The sequence below is a fragment of the Anser cygnoides genome, chromosome W (assembly GCF_040182565.1).
Source record: "Anser cygnoides isolate HZ-2024a breed goose chromosome W, Taihu_goose_T2T_genome, whole genome shotgun sequence".
Classification (NCBI taxonomy): domain Eukaryota; kingdom Metazoa; phylum Chordata; class Aves; order Anseriformes; family Anatidae; genus Anser; species Anser cygnoides.
Window position 1 is genome coordinate 1352894 of NC_089911.1, and position 22574 is coordinate 1375467.

General features: G+C 41.2%; 1 protein-coding gene and 1 long non-coding RNA gene across 5 annotated transcripts in view; one reads left to right on the forward strand and one right to left on the reverse strand.

Moving 5' to 3' along the window:
* Positions 1-22574, forward strand: part of LOC125181335 (transcription factor RFX3-like) — a 232222-nt gene that overhangs the window by 139032 nt on the left and 70616 nt on the right. For 3 of the 4 annotated variants that reach the window (XM_066987566.1, XM_066987565.1, XM_066987568.1), the window contains 2 exons: positions 5599-5854; positions 18063-18137. In XM_066987566.1, coding sequence (XP_066843667.1) covers positions 5599-5854; positions 18063-18137 — 331 coding nt within the window. The remainder of the gene's footprint in view (positions 1-5598; positions 5855-18062; positions 18138-22574) is intronic. The other variant, XM_066987567.1, reaches the window with a different exon arrangement.
* On the reverse strand, positions 5849-13162 carry LOC125181808 (uncharacterized). Its single transcript, XR_010827405.1, has 3 exons — positions 12713-13162; positions 10346-11895; positions 5849-6132 (listed from the first exon to the last, which is right to left on the reverse strand). It is a non-coding gene; the product is annotated as an uncharacterized lncRNA (long non-coding RNA).

Here is a 22574-nt window from a genome sequence, read left to right on the forward strand (position 1 = left end):
ATAAGCTATGGGAGGGCATGACAAAACAAGGGACTGTGTGCTAGTGAGTTCCTTTGGTCTGCTCCACAAGGTGCTGCGTACAATGAGGCGCACTTGAAGTGTTTCTACACCAATGCACGCAGTATGAGGAATAAGCTAGAGGACCTAGAAGTCTTGGCCCAGTCCCAGAGCTACAATATCATCGGCGTAAGTGAAACCCGGTGGGATGAGTCCTGTGGCTGGTGTGTTGCAGTAGATGGTTGCAGGCTCCTCAGGAGGGACAGGCAGGGCAGGCGAGGCAGTGGGGTGGTGCTGTACATAAAGGAGGGGCTGGACCGTGTGGAGCTTGCAGTTGGCAATGACAAAGTTGAGAGCCTCTGGGTAAGGATTAAGGGACAAACATATAAAAAGGGGATGTTGTCATGGGAGTCTATTACAGACCACCCTGCCAGGATGACGACACCAATGAATTATTCTTTGAGGAACTAAGAGATACCTCAAGATCAACTGCTCTTGTCCTTATGAGGGACTTCAACTTGCCAGACGTCAACTGGGAATATCACATGGCCGACACAAGCAGGTGCAGGAGATTCTTAAAGCACCTCGTTGATAACTTCTTGGTCCAAGTGCTAAGGGAGCTAACTAGGAAAGGTGCCCTCCTGGATCTGTTGCTGGAGAACAGAGAGGATTTTGTGGGGGATGTGGCAATTGGAGGCCGTCTCAGTCACAGTGACCATGAAGCGGTTGAGTTTAAAGTTTTTGGTGGCAGGAGGAAAACTGCCACCAAAACTTCAGCCCTGGATATGGGGAGAGCAGACCAGGCTGCTAAGGGAACTAGTTAGCAAGGTCCCCTGGGAAGCTGCTTTTGAAGGTGTCGGCGTCCATCAGTGCTGGTCAATCTTTAAGCACTGCCTCCTAAAAGCACAGGATCAGGCAATTCCAAAATATCGGAAGTCAAGTAGGTGGGGCAGAAGGCCGGCTTGGCTGACCAGGGTTCTTCTGGAGCTTAGGCATAAAAAGAAAGTGTATGGCTGCTGGAAGCAGGGTCAGGCAATGTGGAAGGACTACAGGGACGTTGTTTGCCTTTGTAGGGAGAAAATTACTGCGGCCAAAACCCAATTAGAGTTGAAGCTGGCCAGGTCTGTGGGAGACAATAAAAAGGGCTTTTTTAAATATGTGAACAGAAAAAGGAGGACCAGAGAAAACATAGCTCCACTACTTGATGGGGATGGTCACCTCACAAACAAGGACATAGGCAAAGCAGAGACGCTTAATGCCTTCTTCGCCTCTGTCTTCAACACTGATGATAGACTTTGGGACCTCAGGTGCTCTGAGATGGAGGACCGTGACAGTGGGAATGATAAACTCCCAGCCAACCCTGAATGTGTGTGGGATTTGCTGCTCCACCTGCATCCATACAAGTCCATGGGTCTGGATGGGATTCATCCCAGGGTTCTCAGAGAGCTGGCTGACGTCTAACCAGGTGCCGGGTCCTGCACCACGGAAGGGGCAACCCTGGCTATATGTACAGACTGGGCGAAGAGACTGTGGTGGTTTTACCATGCTGGGCAGCTGAACACCACAACCGCTCTCTCACTCCCCCTCCTTAGATGGAAGGGGAAGAAGTAAAGGAAAGAACAACTCATGGGTTGAGATAAGGATGATTTAATTAGAGGAAAAAAGAAATAATTATTAAGGAAAGATTATTATTAATTAAATGATTTAACTAAACAATTTAACTGAACAATTAACCATTTAACTAAAGGGAAAGGGGAATAGGGAGGGGGAAAGGGAAAACTAAACAAAACAAGTAAAGGCTATGTGGAAGTGCAGAGGAAAGAAATTACTCTCTACTTCCCACAAATGAGCGATGCTTGACCACCTCCTTGAAGCAGGGCCTCAACGCACGTAGCCGGTGTTCGGGAGGAGGACAGACGTTTTCACAACGAGAGCCCACCCCTCCCCTCTTCCTCCTTTTTCCACCTTTTATTGCTGAGTGTGACATCATATGGTATGGAATATCCCTTTGGTTGGTTTAGGTCAGCTGCCCTGGTGATGTTTCTTTCTCACTTTTTTGCCCACCCCCTAGGAGGGTTAGAGAGAGTCCTGATGCTGTGCCAGCACTGCTCAGCAGCAGACACAACACTGGTGTGATACCACTGCTTTTTTAGCTACAAGTGCACAGCACAGCACTGTATGGGCTGCTGCAGGGAAAGTTAACATCCCGGCCAGACCAAGTACAGAGATGCTGGACAGCAGCACCACAGAGAGGGACCTGAGGGTTTTAGTTGAAAGCAAGGTGAATATGAGCCAGAAGTGTGTTCTAGCAGCCCAGTGGGCCAACCATATCCTGGGGTGCATCAAGCACGGCCTTGCTAGTCAGTCGAGGGAAGTACTGTAGACCTCATCACAGTCTACAGCTTCCTCAGAAAGGTGAGAGGAGGGCCAGGCGCCGATCTATTATTTCTGGTCACCAGCTATAGGACCTGAGGGAATATAGTCAAGCTGCAACAGAGGAGGTTCAGGTTGGATATCAGGAAAAGGTTCTTCACTGGGAGTGTGGTCGCTCACTGGAACAGGCTCCCCAGGGACATAGTCACAGCATGAAGCCTGTCGGAGTTGCTCTCAGTTGCCTGTTGGACTATGCTCTCAGCCATATGGTCTAAATTTTGTGTGTATACCTGTGTGGAGCCAGGAGTTAGACTCGATGACCCTTATGGGTCCCTTCCAACTTGGGATATTCAATGGCTAAGTACTCGTCCTGCACTTTGGTCAGAACAACCCCATGCAGCCCTCCAGGTTTGGGGCAGAGTGGCTGGAAAGCTGTGCAGAGGATAAGGACCTGGGGTGTTGGTCGATGCTCACCTGAACATGAGCCGGCAGTGTGCCCAGGTGGCCAAGAAGGCCAATGGCATCCTGGCTAGTATCAGGAATAGTGTAGCCAGCAGGACCAGGGAAGTGATTGTCCCCCTGTACTCAGCTCTGGTGAGGCCGCACCTTTTGTACTGTGTTCTGTTTTGGGCCCCTCACTACAAGAAAGACATCGAGGCCCTGGAGCGTGTCCAGAGAAGGGCTGTGAAGCTGGTGAAAGGTCTAGAGAACAAGTCTTATGAGGTGCGGCTGAGGGAGCTAGGGTTGTTTATACGGGAGAAGAGGAGGCTCAGGGGAGACCTTATTGCTCTCTACAACTACCTGAAAGAAAGTTGTGGGGAGCTGGGGGTCGGCCTCTTCTCGCAGATAACTAGCGATAGAACAAGAAGGAACAGCCTCAAGTTGCTCCAGGCTAGGTTCATATTGGAAATGAGGAGAAATTTCTTCTGAGGAAGAGTAGTCAGGCATTGGAATGGGTTGCCCAGGAAGGTGGTGGAGTCACCATCCGTGGGGGTGTTTAAGGAAAGGTTGGTCTTGGTGCTTAGGGACATGGTTTAGTGGGTGATATTGGTGGTAGGGGGATGGTTGGACCAGATGATCTTGGAGGTCTTTTCCAACCTTAATGATTCTATCATCCTATGATCTTGCCTGCACACACATTTTTGTAGTGATAAAAGATAGCTTGATTCTAGGTCTGGAAAGAAGGAGTATACAGGTTCTCGAGAATTTCTCCCCACACCCTTTTTTTTCAATTTGTTTTCAGTAGACTTGACTGCAGTCCCTTTAGATGAACTGTGAATTTCTCACAGATACTCTTAAAGCTTTTGAAATACCAAGAATAAAAGACAAATTTTAAAATTAGCTTAAGTAGCTGTGAAAGTAAGGAATATAGTACTGTTGTGGTTTAACCCGGCTGGCAGCTAAACACCACACAGCCGTTCGCTCCCCCTCCCCCCTCCCTCTCTGGGATGGGGGAGAAAAACGGGAAAGTGAAGCCGGTGAGTTGAGATAAAGACAGTTTATTAAGACAGGAATATAATAATAACAATAATAATAATAGTGATAATGATAATAGTATTAATAATAATAATGTGTAAGAAACAAGTGATGCACAATGCAATTGCTCACCACCTGCTGACCGATGCCCAGCCTATTCCTGAGCAGCCGGCCCCCCCACCCCGGCCAGCCACCCCTATATATTGTTTAGCATGACGTCAGATGGTATGGAATACCCCTTTGGCCAGTTTGGGTCAGCTGTCCTGGGTCTGTCCCCTCCCAGCTCCTGCTGCACCCCTAGCCTGCTCACTGGCAGGACAGATCGAGAAGCTGAAAAGTCCTTGGCCTGGTGTAAACACTGCTCTGCAACAATTAAAACATCAGCATGTTATCAGCGCTCTTCTCATCCTAATCCAAAACATCGCACCCTACCAGATACTAGGAGGAAAAATTAACTCTGTCCTAACTGAAACCAGGACAAGTACACAGCCTGAAAAGCTTTTAGGACATTAAAATTCAATTTTAGAGTTTTTTGCTGTCTCTGAAGAACAAGGGAGAATCCATGATGGCCATAGTTAATACCATAGAAGTTCAGACTTGATTTTTGTTATGGTTTCAAAATGGTCGTTGCAGTTAATTTTAGGCAGAATTATAGGATTTTATGATTAAATGACAAAAGCATCAATTGGGTAAATAAATAATTTTTATCATTTGACTGTTATTGTGACACAGATCATGGTATAAAGTTCCTTGATCATGAAACCTTGGCTGAACTGTTTGAATTATTTAAAAATCTAGGGTCTTAATTTTAGAAAAGCTAACGAGTTTTATTTACTTGTTTATTTTGAGCTATATCAGTTTGAAAATCTAGGTTAGTACAGAGGACCCAATATTTGCTATGTTCAATAGCTAGTTAAAAATTAAAAACCATTAATGGGTAATGATGCATGTCATTATAAATTGAAGAATGACATAAGGTTCATGAGTAAAGTGAAAAGTTTAAGGTTAAGTGGTTAATGAGGCCCAAATGCTTAATAGTTGGAAAAAATTGACTTAAATTACTCCTGTTTTCTTCTTTTGACTTTCTTCATCCCTTCACAAATTGTAAGTCCCTTTTGGTTTTATTAGTTTTTCATCATAACACTGTACATATTGGTGTCCAGTTTAAAACTTCACCCTGCTGAATTAACAGCATGTCCTAAAATACCAATGAGCTCAAAATTTCGAGCTTCAGCCAGAGAGTTTAACTGAATTTAAAATCAATGCAAAACATTTATAGGACTCTTGTGTATAGGACAGTCTTGGCTAACTTTTGTATGTCTTGTTTACAGTTTTGTAACATACACAGTATACATAATAATTGACATCTTAAATAAAAATCCAGCTTTAACTACAGTATGGAAAAAGTTACAACAGTTTGCTTTATAGATTGCTATATAGCATATTAATACTTGGATGAGATCTCCCACTCATCTCTTCAATTCTTGTCATACTTTTCTCCACCCCTCTTTGGATAGGACTGAAAAAACCTTCCATTAAGTTTAATGAATAGTTTAACTCCGAGTCCAAGTTAATTACTTGGCATTTTGACATACTGAAATGCTATTTTCTGTGGAGGCAAGGGTTGTATGCCAATATTGTTAAGTTTGGTTATAGCAATTGTACGCTCTTTTCTACAATAATAATGTTGCCCTCACTTAAACAATAGAAATAACCACTATTTTTGTTCTTGTTCTTTTTCTTTTCCTCAAGTCAAACAACTTATCCTTACACGGAAACCCAAATGTATAGTCAAAACACTGGGGGAAATTACTTTGATACTCAAGGAAGTTCTGCGCAGGGGACGACAGTGGTATCTTCTCACAGTATGGTGGGCACTGGCGGGATTCAGATGGGCATTGAAGGAGGACAGCTCATTAGCAGCTCAGGAGGGACCTATCTCATTGGCAGTTCAATGGAAAATTCTGGTCATTCAGTGACTCATACAACGCGGACATCCCCAGCTACAGTAAGTATTCCAGAACTATGTGAAAACTTTGGGGCTAGTTTCTTAGTCACTATGATGGTCTTGCTTGCTGACATGTTTCTGTAGACAGAAGTATATTATGTTGGCAGAATCTTTGATACATGGCTTTGTCTTGCAAATATTTACATTTAGTTTATCTTTGTGCTTGTGAATAATGTCAAGTGAGTGCATTGGAGATGTTTGTGTGCATAAGACTGTGGATGAGACTGAAAATTTCTAGGATTAGGGCCTGAAATAGCTTCTTTGGACACTTTTTCTTTCTGAAAAAGAAAAAAATATATTATTAAAACAATTTATACCTAATATAAACTTTAAATAAAATAGCTCTTCATAGAGATGTTTGACTTCATTTGTTATGTTTTTGACTCCATATTATTGTTGTGTTTGTATCTTATTTCAAGCTATTTGATACTTTTTCAGAATACTAAGAATATATTATCTTAGTTCACTGTCATTACTTATTTAAGGTAGTTCTCAGTTCTATTTCAAGATCAGAAGCTCATTGTGGAAATGTCTTAAGGGATGTAACAGAAGGCATCTTTCCAATTAGGATAGTTAATACTATAAAAACCTAACCATGAAGACAAACACGTTTCTTTCCCTTAAGGAATTCCAGGGAAGTAAATGGTTTTATGCTTATTCTAGATTTGCTGGATAGCTTTAAGGAACACTTACCAAACCTTTGATGACATTCTGACCTGATTGTAGAGATTTGTAAATAATGTGCAAGAGAACTTCTGAAACTTGCAGTAATGAGATGAAAAATGTAACAAGTTGAAAAATGAAGGGACTGATAGTGAGGTATAGCACAATTAAGTAGCATTTATTTTAAAATAATTTTTAGTAGGGTTGTTTTCATCAAAATTCTACTAAAATTAAATAATTTTACTTTTGGAAACCAGTGTTATCAGTAATCATTACAATTGTAATCATTTTGTAATTGCAGTTAGACTTGATCTTTGTAGGTTCCTTCCAACTCACCTATTCTATTATTGCAGTTTTTATAATCTTTACAAAAATGTGATGACATGCAGTCAGCAAACATGAGAAAATTTCAGTCAATCCAGGAAAAGCAGTAGACTGAAGTTTGATATCCTAGAAACATTTGAATGTTATCAAAATTCCATAACAATTTTTGCAAATGAAATAAAATGAAATTTTGGCCAAAATAAAAAGCTATAAGTGAATTTTCCTACATTAAATATTTTGATGTTCACAAGGAATCGTATCCTAATACATACTCTGAAATTCAACAGAGTAGTTGATAACTTTTACCTCAGACATGAGTAAAGTTTGTGCTGTGCTCATTCTAAATATAATGTGTTATGCAAACAAAATTTAAATTACATATCTTTGACTGTTATGCTCTTGCTTCATCTGTTCAAGAAAAACTGTTAATTAGGATGCTCTAAGTTATTTTTATTTTGCTATATCATTTTTTAAAGAATGCAGATAAAAATTAAATTTGAATTCCAAAATTGTGTTTTTACCATTAAAATAGTTTTCCTCTCATTTTTAAGGTATTATATATAGTGTTGTTGTGGTTTAACCCAGCCAGCAGCTAAGCACCACACAGCCATTTGCTCACCCTCCCCCCTCCCTCTCTGGGATGGGGGAGAGAAACAGGAAAATGAAGCCTGTGGGTTGAGACAGAGACAGTTTATTAAGACAGAAAATAAAATAATAATAATAATAATAATGATGATGATGATGATGATGATGATGATAGTGCTACTACTACTAATGTGTACAAAACAAGTGATGCACAATGCAATTGCTCACCACCCGCTGACCGATGCCCAGCCTATCCCCGAAGAGCTGGTCCTCCCACTCTGGCTAGCCACCCCTATATATTGTTTAGCATGACGTCAGATGGTATGGAATACCCCTTTGGCCAGTTTGGGTCAGCTGTCCTGGCTCTGTCCCCTCCTAGCTCCTGCTGCACCCCTAGCCTGCTCGCTGGCAGGACAGAGCGAGAAGCTCAAAAGTCCTTGGCTTAGTGTAAGCACTGCTCTGCAACAATTAAAACATCAGTGTGTTATCAACATTCTTCTCATCCTAAATCCAAAACATAGCACCCTACCAGCTACTAGGAGGAAAATTATCCTGGCTGAAACCAGGACAAGTGTATAGTAACATAAAGGAGGAATTAAAATACATTGTTGCATTTCTTGTTGATAAAATATTAAGTGGGAAACTACAAAATGACATTCATTATTATAATTTTAGTCTCTTGATATATAGGGTTGAACTGGTGCAATTGAGAGTCAAGTGAAATATAAAAGGTTCAACTTAACCTGTAATGTCAAACACACAGTTTTAAATTTACTAGAACGTATAAATAAACCAGGCAAACTAGAGCAACACAGTACTTCTGTTTTACTTTGTATTGTACCCGAGACACCTAGAGCTCATTTCACTTGTAATCTTCATCCTGCCTGCACCATCATAATATTTTTCATACTTGTACAGAGAATTTAAGAGATCAAAATAATATGTAACCAGGCAGGCTTGCTAATGTAATACTCAGCAAATATATTCAAATCTTTTGAATTAATTTTGGATAATTTTCACATGGAGACACATGAACCAGGCACGGGCTTATTATAACCTCTGACACTTTTGCCATATCAAGATTTATTTCTGTTTCACTGTTTACAACAGAGGATTTAATTATTTTTTTTTATTCACCCTCACTAAGCAAATGATTAAATTTTTGTAACTAGTAAATTAGTCATGATATTGATAAGATTTTAGGTATTCCAAATAATTCTACTTCGGTTAAAGGAATGGTAACAGATTAAAGTCTGTGTTACTGGGTTTTAGATAATGAAACTTAAAAATCACTTTTTTTTTTAAATTATGTAATTTCTTTTTTTGTACATTTAAAAAAAATAAAATTGAAAAGGTCCTAGAATTAATCTTCACTTTTTCTTTTTTTTTTTTTAATAATTTAACAAAATTTCAAGATTTATTAGGGGCCTTAAATCTGATGGTTTTGCTTGTAATATTCCATTCATATTAGCTTCTCTGAAACTTTTATAAAAACAGGATTTTTGAGCCCAAACGAAGCTGTCCTTTTTAAGCCACAGCAAGAACTATTAGTATTTTTGTGCACAAAATCCTAGAAATTGTGCATTTTCAGATAATATTCTAGTAAAAGTGTTCGTTAGTACATATGAAGGAAAGTTGTTTAGTTGTATACTATTATCTCCCTTCTTTACATCAATTGCTTAGATGGCCTATTTAGTTCCACTAAATTACTTTCCTGCCTCTTAAGAAAAGAGTAGCACTAAAACAAGATGGTACCTAAATTAGAAGACCTTCTCTACCACGTATCACTTAGACAAACAACTCTGTAAAATGACCATCTTGTTCTGGATGGGTCAAGAATAGATTGTTGTCACATTGTAGGAAGAGCAATTTGCCCCAGTTGGTTGGCTATTTGAAACTATATTACATGTTGTATCCTAATTGAAAGATGAGTCTGGGTGGGTTACTGACAGTTGCTATCAAAGGAGGGGCAACTACAGCAAGAAGACTAATTAGAAAATTATCTGCCCTCTAAATAATAGAATTTATATCACCTTACATTTTTCACCATATGTGAATGTCTAAGGACTGTTCTGATAAAATTAGAATAATATTATCAATTTTTTCTAATATCAAAACTTTCAAAACTTGTATGTAGTTACAAATAACAGATTATGCTTGTCAGCCAGGGAGGAGCTTCTATTCATTAGTCCTGTTTTTTCTGACAAGCATTAGGGAGAGCTTGGGGCCAGGGCAAGGTAGCTTCTTGCCCTAACCTTACAATTTGTTGTTTGGTCAAATGGTTCATTTTCTCCACTTGGCCACTTGATTGAGGGTGGTATGGAGTGTGGCGTTCCCAATCTATGCCCAAATGCCGACTAATTTGCTGCACTATTTTTGAAATAAAGTGTGGTCCCCGGTCTGAGGATATGGTGGCTGGAACTCCGAAGCGCGGTATTATTTCTTGTAGCAATACCTTGGTTACTTCTCGGGCTTTGGCAGTTCTAGTGGGTACTGCCTCTGGCCAACCTGAAAAGGTATTCGTTAATACCGACAAATATTGATACCCCCCTTTTCTTGGAAGTTCAGAAAAGTCAATCTGCCATTGTTGTCCAGGCCCATGGCCTTTCCCAATTTGGCCCAATTTCAGTTTGGGGGTATTTTGGGAGTTGGTCTGGAGGCAGAGGTCACGTTGTCGGGTTACTTGTGTGACAGTAGCATACAAATTCCTAGCCGTAATTTTCCCAATCAGATAGTTATATAGGGGATTTATTCCCCAATGAGTTTTCCGGTGTTCTTCCCTTACTAGTGACCATAGCAAATTAGAGGGGATGACTAATTTCCCTTTCCCTTTTTCGGTAATAGCCCATCCCTCTTGGTTGTACTCTCCCTTTTGACTTTCAATTAATTTTCTGTCCTTTTTCTTATATACTGGCTTACCTTCAAGGGGAATCTGCCCGTCTGGAATCAGGGCTCCCTCCGTTGCTACCTCACCTTTTGCTGCTTCTTTTGCCTCTCTGTTGGCCAGATCGTTTCCTTCCTCCAATTCTGAGCTCACCTTTTGGTGTGCCTTAATGTGCATGACTGCTACCTTTTCAGGCAGCTGAACTGCTTCCAATAATCACATTATTTCTTTTGCATGTTTGATGTTTTTCCCTTGCGAGTTCAACAGTCCTCTTTCTTTCCAGATGGCTCCATGTGCATGTACAACTCCAAATGCATACCTTGAGTCCATATAGATGTTTATTTTCTTTCCTTTTGCTATTTCTAAGGCACGTGTCGGAGCAATTATCTCGGCTTTTTGTGCAGAGGTATCTGTTGGCAAAGGTCCAGATTCTATTACCTCTTTGCAAGTGGTAACTGCATACCCAGCATGTCGTTTTCCGCTGATGACGTAGCTGCTCCCATCCGTAAACCAGATTTCCACATACAGCTGGAGTAGGTCGATGGTCTCCATGCAGTCGTGGTGTACTGGCTCCCCTTTGGTTTCCGCTGAGGAAAGAAGCTGGGTTGACAATGTTAATTACCACTATTTCTACATCATCTACCGTGATAGCCTGCTAGGAACCTTTGTGGGGAAAGCCAGTGACCACCTTTCACTTCCAGCACTGCAGACACTGTGTGAGACATTAGCACAGTCATTTTCTGGCCCAAGGTGAACTTGCATGCTTCCTGGATATTTAGCACCGCTGCTGCAACGGCTCTGAGGCATCCCGGCCATCCCTTGGCAGCAGCATCCAGCTGCTTAGAAAAATAAGCAACTGCCCTTAGATATGGGCCCAGGTCCTGTGCTAGTATTCCCAGGGCAATCCCCTGTTTCTCATGGGAGAAGAGGAAGAATGGCTTATTCACATCTGGAAGTCCCAGAGCTGGAGCTGACATGAGAGCCTTCTTTAGTTGGTCCAAGGCTCGCGTGGCCTCCTTTGTCCATTGGAGGTCCCTGATCCCATTTGCAATGAGCACATACAGCAGTTTTACAAGCAGACCATAATTATAGATCCACAGTCTGCACCACCCCGCCATTCCCAAAAAGGTTCGCAGTTCTTTTATTGTCTCAGGTTTCGGGGTTTGACATATCGCTTCTTTACGATCTTGCCCCAAGGTCTGTTGTCCGGCACTAACCTCATAACCCAGGTAGATCACCTTCTGCTTTACCACCTGAGCCTTCTTCTTCGATACCCGGTACCCCTGGAGTCCCAGAAAGTTTAGGAGGCTTACTGTCCAGGCCACACATGCTTCTTCTGTCTGGGTGGCTATTAGGAGGTCATCTTCGTACTGCAACAGCCTTCCTTCTCCTGGTGGAGCTTCTCAGCTCTCCAAGTCCTTTGCAAGTTGTTCTCCGAACAAGGTGGGCGAGTTCTTAAAGCCCTGAGGCAACCTTGTCCATGTGAGCTGTGTTTTGCGCCCACTCTTAGGGCTTTCCCACTCAAATGCAAAGATTTTCTGTCTGGCTTCATGGAGAGGGAGGCAAAAGAAGGCATCCTTCAGATCTAAAACGATAAACCAAGTTAGCTCTGGTGTTAAGCATGTTAGTCAAGATACCTTCATTAACCTCTTCTTTCGTTTTAGGGTTTGTTGATATCATTAGGCTTAGTACCTTCACATACTTCTGGTCATCTACCTCCAGAACAATCTCCCCATTTTTAAATGATATGGTCGCTTGTAATTTTTCCAATTGGTCCCTTCCCAGGAGCGATTCCGGAGAATTGGGCATATATAAAAATTTATGAATGCCCCACTGTTTCCCAAGTTTGTAATTTAAAAGTTTATGAAAGTATGCCATTTCTGATTGGCCAGTTGCTCCTTTTACTATGACATAATCATTTCCTACAGGTACTAGTGCTTTATTTAAAACCGAATAAGTTGCCCCTGTATCTACCATAAGTTCCACCTCCTTTCCCTCCTTCATTTTTATAACCAGTGGATCTGCTGGGGTAGATTTCCCCGGTCTTCCCCAGTCATCTTTTGCACGCGCAAACACCACCTCCCTTCCCTGGTTCCCTTTTCCATTTCTTTTCTATTCCGGGCATTCGTTTTTCCAACGCCCAAATTTCTTACATAGGGCACATTGATCCTTGCCTAGCCGGGGCTGTTTCTGTCTAGGCCTCCTTTTTCCTTCTTCCCAAATAATTGCTATCAGCCTCTTCTGCATCTTTAATTGAGGAAGATAAAAGTCCTCTCTCCTTCCAAATTGCCCCGTGTGCATGCACCACACCAAAGGCATATTTCAAATCTATCCAAATGTTTGCCAGCTCAAAAGGTCTTATCAAGGCGACGATTTCCACCTTTTGGGCTGATGTTTGTTACCGCATATCCTGTGAGGCAAAATCCCTGGTGGACGAAGCTGCTGCCATCTGTATACCAATCCTCCGCATCTTCTAGGGATGTATCCTTTAAGTCTGGTCAGCTGGAGTATACCGTGTCCGTGGTCTTGATGCAAACATGACTAAGGAAAGAGGCTGGGTTCACAGAATTAGTGCTGAAAAACTTTAGTAAGTCCATTATACCCATTCCTTTTCTTCTTCAGTAGCTATCATTTGTGTATTGCAACCGTGTCCCCTTTTCCCGAAGGGGTCTTTCAAGCTTCAAGATCACAGGCTAGTTGTTTCCTGAATATGGTGGGGCTATTCTTGAACCCCTGTGGTAACACAGTCCAAGTAAGCTGATTTTTTTCGTCCTCTATTAGGATTTTCCCATTCAAAGGCAAAGAGTTTCTGGCTTTCAGTTGCCACGGGCAGGCAGAAAAAGGCATCCTTTTAATCTAGTACCATGAACCAAACTTGACTGTCCTTGTTCAAAAGAAATTTTTGCATCCATTTTTTACAGCGAGTCCCTTCCTAAGAAGGACCTTGGCAAATTGGGTAAGTGTAAAAATTGATGAATTCCAATCATTTTTCTCAATTTAAATTTAAAGCACTGCAAATAAAAATGCCTTTTCCTGTTTCCATGACAACTCTGGGACCCATCATGATCCTTCTGCGCCAGAGGGGTCACACCCATGATTTTGAGATCTCAGCCTCAGGTTGAGGCAGAACTACTAACATTCCTACATCCTCTTTCCCTGCTCATTCAACTTCAAACAGCTCTGTCAAATACTACATGCCACACCTTTAACACCTTCAACAACCCTTTTAACACTTCCTTTATCTTTCTCCAGCCTGTACTTTTCTAATGCCAACACCAAAGGCTCAGTCAGGGGCCAACTTAATTCCATACCTTTTCCCTCTAAGATGCTGAAACAACTTATCAGTATACAACATTTCATCCTATTTCCCTTCTCTCCTCAAAAACAACATTAATTGCAAGACACTGTTATAGTCGATTGATCCATAAAGTGGCCATTTAGCTCATATAGTGGCCACCATTCATTGCAATACTTAATGAAAGTCCTCTTGCTTTCTGTGCCCCTCATTTCTAACAATATCCTTCCAATGTGCCAATATGCACCCAAGGAGGCTTTCTTTTGGACGTCTTTGTTTTGGATATTACCCATTTCCTTGATTTCCCATTCCCTTTTATTTATTTATTACTATTCCTTATTAGTTACTGTCCCTTGTTCCAATTTCCACGCAAACCTTTTTATTGCAGGTTTTTACTATCTTTTCCTAATCTTCTTCCCAAACGTCCCAGTTCCCTGGGATTAAACTCTTTTTTCTGCATACAAACTTTACTATTTCAGATTATTAATGAGCCCCGTTCCAATCATAAATCCACAGGGCTTCGGGAAAACACCTGAAGCACTCAGCCCTCCGTCTTCCAGACAAACAATACTACCTTTTTCACAAACTTTACATTTCAGCAGGACTGAATTTCAAGCCGAATGCCAATTTTTCTCACGCATTTTGTTAATAAGCCCCCACAAAACAAGGAATCACTCCTACATATCCATCAATATGGAGGTTTAAAAAGGTAGTGAGGCCTAAATAAATTCGCTCTCCCCCTTCTTACCAAATTCCCAGGACTCAAGCCCGAACCACCAAAGAAGTGACTCTCCGTTCTACCACTTTGATAATCAGTCCGACCCCTCCCCCCCCGATACTTGGGAAGCTGACCAAACACCACCGCGAATATACCAAAACTTCTAAACTGTTACTTAGATAATGCTCCCACCTTCCTCCTTGTCACACTCAAAATATTTATGTACAAAAAACAGGATTACAAGATGCACTGCTGGGCCTGTATATTGGGCACCACCAATCAACACTTGCATAAAACAGCACTTCTTTTCGGTCTGTCATGCGCTTCGTTCGCCTCCGGCCGTTCCCCTCGCAGAGATATACCCACAAATATTACCCAGATAACCTTGTCACAATTGTGAGAGAGCCGCTTACCTTTCTGCTTCTTATACAGTCATTAGCAGGTCCGTCCTGTCTCCCAAAACTGGGATGCAGCAGTAACCTCGGATTTACTCAATCTGCTCCCAAGATTGCTAGCGGCTGTTCCATCGGTCAGCAAATCCCCCTTGACCACTCTATCGGTCAGCCTGTAGGGTACCCTCCTCCCTTACGGGGACTATGGTGCACACCAGACATCTCTGCACGATTTACCAGCTACCCCAGCCACACGTATGATTTATAGGCCCTTCCTGTACTGTTACACATACCGTTTGTCCACGGTCCAGCAGGTCGTTTTCTGCCCCCACAGTGAGCAGCCAAGGAGCAGTGTTCCTCCAGGGAACTGTGCCAGGAGCACGCTAGGACGTCCACAGCGCGGCCACTCCTGTGGCAGGCAGAGAGCTTCCTAGCTGGCTTGCCAAAATGATTTATGGAAGAACTCTATAACTCAAAGCAAATAAGTTATAAAGTAGGTATGTGGTTTATTTCAGTGCCGGGCACATGCAGGATAGCTCCCAAAGGCATGCGCACCTTAACACAGCAACTTGCTTTGGTTATATGCGGTAAAAAGTTACATATGCATGAAGTTTCCCAATACGCCTATACATATTCATAACCTATCCCCGCTTTGTATTAAAATTAGCTCCAAGAAGTCATTTCCATATACTCCTCCCATCTGCGTCTGCACAGTGCCTTCTGGTGGTGGTCGTCGGGGGGTCGTGGGGATGAAGTCCGATAACTCCTCTTCATCACCACTAGTTGACCCCCTGCCTTTGTACAGACTCAGCTGCTCCTTGGCTCTTGTCCAAACCACAAGGTCGGTCTCAGCTGGTTTTTGAGACAGGTTCCCCATTTTTGTCAGGAAACATCTTCTGTGAGGGGCCCCAAGACTCCTTGTTTCGGCTAATTTGCACAGTAGTAAGCAAAGACACTCAGCAATATCTATTTTAAAGCGATTAAGCAATCCCCCATTCTTCTGTCCCTGGCTTCACATCCTTCAGGAGCAAACTGCTCCAACATGGGTCCCCCATGGGTGGCAGCTCCTGCCAGATCACCTGCTCCTGTGTGGGCTCCTCTCCACGGGCTGCAGATCTGGCCCGGAGTCTCCTCTGGCAGAGGCTCTTCATAGACTGCAGCCTCTTTCAGGCCAGACCCACCTGCTCCACCGTGGGCTCTTCTCCATGGGCTGCAGCGTGGAAATCTACTCTGCCTTGGCATGCCATGGGTGGCAGGGGGACAACCTGCTCCACCATGGTCCTTTCCACAGGCCATAGGGGAACGTCTGCTCTAGTGCCTGGAGCACCTTCTCCCCTTCCTTCTTCACTGACTGTGGTGCCTGCAAGGCCATTTCTCACTCCTCTCCCAGCCACTGTTGCATGGAAATTTTTTACCCTTTCTTAAACATGTTCTCACAGAGGCACAACCAGAGGTGTTTATTGGTTCAGCTCTGGCTAGTGGCAGGTCCCTTTTGGAGCTGGCTGAAGTTGGCTGTTATCTAACATGAGGCAGCTTCTGGGCTCTTCTCACAGAGGCCACCCCTGCAGTCCCCCTGCTACCAAACCCTTGCCATGTTAACCCAATACAGGGAAGTGTTTCTTTTTAAGTAGATAGATAAATATAGTACTTCTTAATTTACAGTTTTCAAGGATTGGTTCTTTGAACAGGCCACAAAAACTTGTCTCAGTGAAGTGAGAGGGTAGTGTAGTACCTGGAACGAGCAGCAGGAGGCAGGACTGTAGTCCTATAGTACTACTGTAAAGAAGATATTTTCAAACAGTGGAGTAAGATTCAGAATTATGATTCAAAATATGTATCGTGTTATAATATCATGTTAAGATGGGTGACTCTGTGGTTGCAGTATATAGTTAGTTGATCTTAGCATAATGAAATCTTAGCCTTTAAATTTTTACCATATAGTATCCTTTTTTAATTTGACCTTTTCTGTCTGATTGAATAGTTTGACCTAATAGTATTTTCCACAGAAGCAAGAAGAAAATCAGGACTTAAACATTATTTCTATAATAATGAAGTATATTTTCTTACATACTAGTCAGATAGTCGTATGCCTTTGTAAACAGGATTATTTTTCTAATATTAGACAGTTGTAAGAGACTTTCTTTTTCATTAACAGTTATTACAGTAAAAGTACTATTTCATTAGCTTATAAAAAGGAGGAAAGAAATCGTATATATGCACTAAAAATCTAAAATATTTTCCAGTTTATGCTGTATATAGAGTGATTTAATTTTAGTAGTGTACTTTCCCAGCATAAACTCTTTGAATAGTACTGTAAGAATTAAAGTAGGGTAGAGGGGGCTTCTTTAAAAGCTGTCTACTGGTAGAATAAGTGGTTTTAAATGTACAGATAGTTTTTCCATTGCTTTTAATTTTCTGTTTTTTGTTTGTTTGTTTTTTCCATTTAATGTAGCTAATAACATCATTTTACTGTACATCCCATTGTCTCTATCACTTTCAGTGTCTTTGCTATTCTAGCTCTGCAGCTAAACTACAGTTAGATTGTAGTTTTATTTTTAATGCTGTCATTGTAGAATTAATCAAAAGATGTATTAATTAGGGAAAAGAATGGGAATGGGCATAGATATGTTGTCCCTATGCATTTGTATTAGGAGTAACACTACTGTATAATTAGTGGTATATATTTTTTCTTTTAAAATAATTATTCTGAACACGTCTGATTATTTTTTTCTTCTTTTTTTTAAGGGTGGATCTTGCAGTCTGTGTAAACCTTCAATTTTCATGTACTTTAAGAGGTGTGGATATTCAAATAATGCTCTAACAGGCTGTAGGGGTGATATCCTGTCCAACGGCAGGAAAAACATCCTAATGGCAGAAAAACTGAACTGTTGGGATCTAACCTATAATTGTAGAGAACAGAAATTTTATTTCTAATTCACATTCCTGGGTTCAAACTGTGCACAAGTCTTTCTCAAATGCTCGAAGAAAGAAATGTTGAGGCCTTCCTTAGTTTTTTGTTTGGGATTTTTTTTATTTTATTTTTGATTCTGTTTGCAATGTAGCTTACTGGTAAATCCACTTCTCATTTCCTGAGCAGGGAGGAAGGTAAATTGACTTCGAAAGTAGAATCCTGCAATACGTATGCAAGAAAACTTCTTCCCTGACTTCGCTGGGGAGGCCTGCCTTCATGGGAACTTCAGGATGAGGCCTTTAAGTAGAATGTATCCCTTAGCCAGGACTGTACTAGATAGTTCTATTGAATTTAAGGCAATCTATCAGATTTTTTCTGATCAGCCTTTATTACTATCTTGTTTTTAGTTCTTTTTTATAATGACATTTATTATCAGATTGAAATGGCGATTGAGACACTGCAAAAGTCTGATGGTCTTTCGACTCACAGAAGTTCTCTTCTGAACAGCCATGTAAGTTGTCTCTTCTTTCATGTAAGCTACTCTTGTTTGTTCTGTATGCTTAGCCCACGTCAAGTTTGTCCTAATTTATTGCTACTTTTTGCTTTTAATCTTTCCATTTTAGTTGCTTGTAATCTACATCTTCTGTTGCTATATTTTGTCAGGTTAAGTGTCATGACACGTTAACCTGAGTGCATCTGTTTTTCAGGTTCTGTATTATGTTAACACAACATATTTGCCTGTTATGCATGTAAATGTAGAAGTAATATTCAATTAATTTTAAAGTGGTTTGTGTTTGACATTATAATAAAATAGTTTTCTATAATTTGTGTGCCCTATATAATAATTTAGGAGCAGGTAAAGGGGGGAAAGAAGCAGAGCACACTTTGAATAAATAATGTTCTTTAGGTTTCTTTTTTAATCCTTCCATCATTCTGAATAAGTTTATTATAAGTTTTGATGGGCTAAAAAAAGAAAACAATCTGTTAGTCTGAAATATGTTTTATTCTTCTTCCTCTTGCTTTGTTCTGGCTTTGCAAATCCTGTAGGAATTTTCCATGAGAAAGATAAAAATGTTTGCATAAAAAGGTGGCTACAGATATAGTGGTAAAGCCTTTAAATATAACCTTTTAGGTAAAGGAGAGGCTCAAAGTTTAATCTTCAATTTGTTTTTAAACAGTGCTAGTCTTTTATGAAATTTCATGCAAACAGAATGTTTTTTCTTTAGTTGGTATAAATAAGTTTGTATTTTTAATGGTGCTAAGTTTCTATACCTACTTCCTTTTTTCTTCTCAGCCTTACTAACTAACATATACAAGAATCTGAAAAATATGTTTACCTTTACTACAGAAATGCAAATATTGAGACATGAATATATGAGCATATTAGGTAGAGACTATCATTCAAAAATGAATATATACACTTGTTTTGATTTGTTGACACCCCTCCCCCCATCCTTTTCTAAGAATGCGATAATCTGGAGGTGAAAAACAAAATTGTTCTGCCAAAGTTTCCCATCATAGTAGAAAAAGGCAGCAGGAGTCAATGAAATTTCTTGGAAGAGAAATTAATTTTCTTAGAAAATGCTAAAATTGGGTGAGGGAAATTAAATTCTATACAATGTGAAGAAGGACTTTTTAGATAATCTTAGATGTTTAAAAAATAATCGTTTCAATGTTAAGACAACCTAGAAATATGCTAAGATTAATTTAATATCATAAATGGATGATAGATGTCTGGCATTTTGCAAAAAATTTGTCTTAGATACATAAAGAATTGATAAGTTTTTCTTGAATATGACAAGGAAGTCCAGAATCTTGACACTGAAAATGATAAAAATTAAACGACAAGTTTCTCTACATAAGAAAGCTGTATCCTCCTATATACTCTGTCATGCACTGGTTAAAATATCTTCCTAATAATGAGATTTGCATGTGTCTCTAATGGTAGTCTTATCCTGATGCTTCTTCCTTAACTGTTTTGAGGTATTTTCAAAACTACTGAAAGACAAATAGAGGGATCTATTGTTGATTCTGTGAAAAAAAGACCTCAGTATGATTTTAGTCTTTTCTTCAACTTGCTCTTCATTTTGTTTTACATGGCTCTAATTTGATATTTATTTTAAAACTGTTTTTTATGTATTAGAGTAGAATTCTTTCATAATTAATTAGTATTACCTTTCACGCTACACATGGTATGTTAACTTGTGACAAAATCTTTAGTGCTAGAAAATATTGGTCCAAAGCTTTAGCTTTTTGTACTGTACCTCTCTTAGACTCTCTGGAGTTTTGTTGCCTAAGTTACTACCTGTTTATTTTAATGATTTTTTTTTTCATTCTGCCTCTATTTTATTTCCTTTACTTATTTCTTTCTGCATGAGATTAGATTACAAATTAGTTAAAACAATGTTTTATAATTGCTGAAGTTGAAGTCAATTTACTCATCCTGTGTAAAATATTTCATACCATTCCAATGTTATTAATATTATAAAGCAACAAGTCAGAAATCAAAGTCTGGATGTGCCAATTTTAGAATTCAACAAGGGCAAATTGGTCAGGCACAATCTGGTGGCCTTCTATGATGGAGTGACTGCATCAGTCAACAAGGGAAGACTGACCTATGTCATCTGCCTGGATTCTGTAGGGCCTTTAACACAGTCCCACATGACATCCTGGTCTCCAAATTGGAGAGAGATGGATTTGATGGGTGGATCATTCAGTGGATAAGGAGTTGGCTTGAAGGTCACACCCAGAGAGTGGTGGTCAATGGCTCTATGTCTAGGTGGAGGCTGGTGATGAGTGGCGTCCCTCAGGGGTCTGTCTTGAGACCAGTGCTGTTTAATGTCTTTATCAGTGACATAGACAGTGCAATGGAGTGCACCCTGAGCAAGTTTGCAGATGACACCAAGCTGAGTGGTGCAGTCAGTACAACAGAAGGAAGGGATGCCATCCAAAGGGACCTGGACAGGCTTGAGAAGTGGGCCCACGTGAACCTAATGAGGTGTTCAACAAGTCTAAGTGCAAGGTGCTGCATCTGGGCCAGGGCAATCCCAGACATGAGTACAGACTGGAAGAAGAACTCACTGAGAGCAGCCCTGCAGAGAAGGACTTGAGGGGTTCTGTTGGATGAAAAGCTCGACATGAGCCAGCAGTGTGTGATTGCAGTCCAGAAGGCCAACTGCATCCTGGGCTGCATCAACAGGGGAGTGGCCAGCAGGTCGAGGGAGGGGATTGTCCCCCTCTACTCTGCCCTTGTGAGGTTCCACTTGGAGTATTGCGTCCAGGTCTGGAACCAACCTGATCTAGTGGGTGGCATCCCTGCCCATGGCAAGGGGTTTGGAACTAGATGATCTTTAAGGCTCCTTCCAACCCAAGCCATTCTATGATCTTTAAATCCTGTAGTGATGGGGAATTTACCACATCCTTGGGGAGGCTGTTTCAGTGATAGATTTTTTTTTCACTGAGAACAATCATTCTTATATCAAGATGAAACCTCTCTTGATGCAGCTTGTACCCACTGCTCCTTGTCCTCTCCATGTGGCTCTTTGTGAAGAGAGAGCCTCCATCTTCTTTGTATCTGCCCTTTAAATACTGGAAACCTATGGTTAGTTCCCCCTGAGCCTTCTCTTCTCCAGGGTTAAAAGACCTAACTCCTTCAGTCTTTCCTCATAGGGCAGGTTCTCCAACCCTTTGATCACCTTCATGGTCCTTCTTTGGACCCTCTCTAGTCTATTGACATCTTTTTTGAATTATGGAGACCAGAAGTGGACACAGTACTTCAGGCGAGGCCTGACAAGTGCTGAGTAGAGAGGCATGATCACATCTCCATCTATGCTAGTAATGTCCCTGCAGATGCAGCCCAGGATTTACTTTTGTTGTTGCAGTGGCACACTGCTGATTCACGTTTGGCTTGTTGTCCATCAGAACCCTCTGGTCCCTTTCAGCAAGGCTACTCTCCAGCCACACAGATCCTAGCCTGTACTGGGCTCTTTGGTTATGTCATCCCATTTGGTTATGTTTTTGCTTGTCCATTCTTCCAGCCTGTCCATGTCTCTCTAGAAGATGGCTCTCCCTTCTGACGTGTCTACCTCACCACCCAGTTTAGTGTCATCAGCAAACTTGGTGAAGGCACTTTCAATATCATAATCCAGATCACTTATAAGATGTTAAACAGCATGGGGCCCTGTATCAATCTTTGGGGGACCCCACTTGTGACAGGCTGCCAGCCTGAGTAAAACACATTGATCACTACCCTCTGATTGTGGCCTGTTAGCTGATTTCCTACCCATCTTGCCAGTTTGTCTAAGAGGAGACTATGGGAAAACGGTATCAAACACTTTGCTGAAGTCCAGGTAAACAATATCCATTGCTCTCCTCATGTCAACAGAAAGTGTTACTTTGTTGTAGAAGGGTATCAGTTTAGTCAGGCATGATTTGCCTTTGTTAAATCCATGTTGGTTTTTCCCCAGTCACCTGCTTCATTTCATTTATAAGAGAAGGACTCATCACATTATTTTACCAGGGACTGAAGTAAGACTAATGTGTGTCTAGTTTCCTTGGGTCTCTTTTGGGCCCTTCTTGTCAAGGGGTGTGACACTTTCTCTCTTCCAGTCATCAGGGTTATACCCTGATCCCTCTAGACAGTGGCCTTGCAATAGTCAGCCACTTCTCTTAACACCCTGGAGTGGATTCTGTCTGGGCCCCTAAATTTCTGTGGGTTGAGCCCTTGCAAGAGGCTACAGACCAGCCTTTCATCTACTACTGGTGGGCCAAAACATGTGGTGTTGTAGCAACTTGATCCTGTGATCTGGGGTTCAGCTACACCAGTAAAGACAGAGGTAGAGAATGTATTGAGAACTTCTGCCTTGTCAGCATTATTAGTAACTAATTTCCCTGCCCCATTTAGCAATGGGACTATATCTTCCCTGTACTTCTGCTTAATGTTCATGTA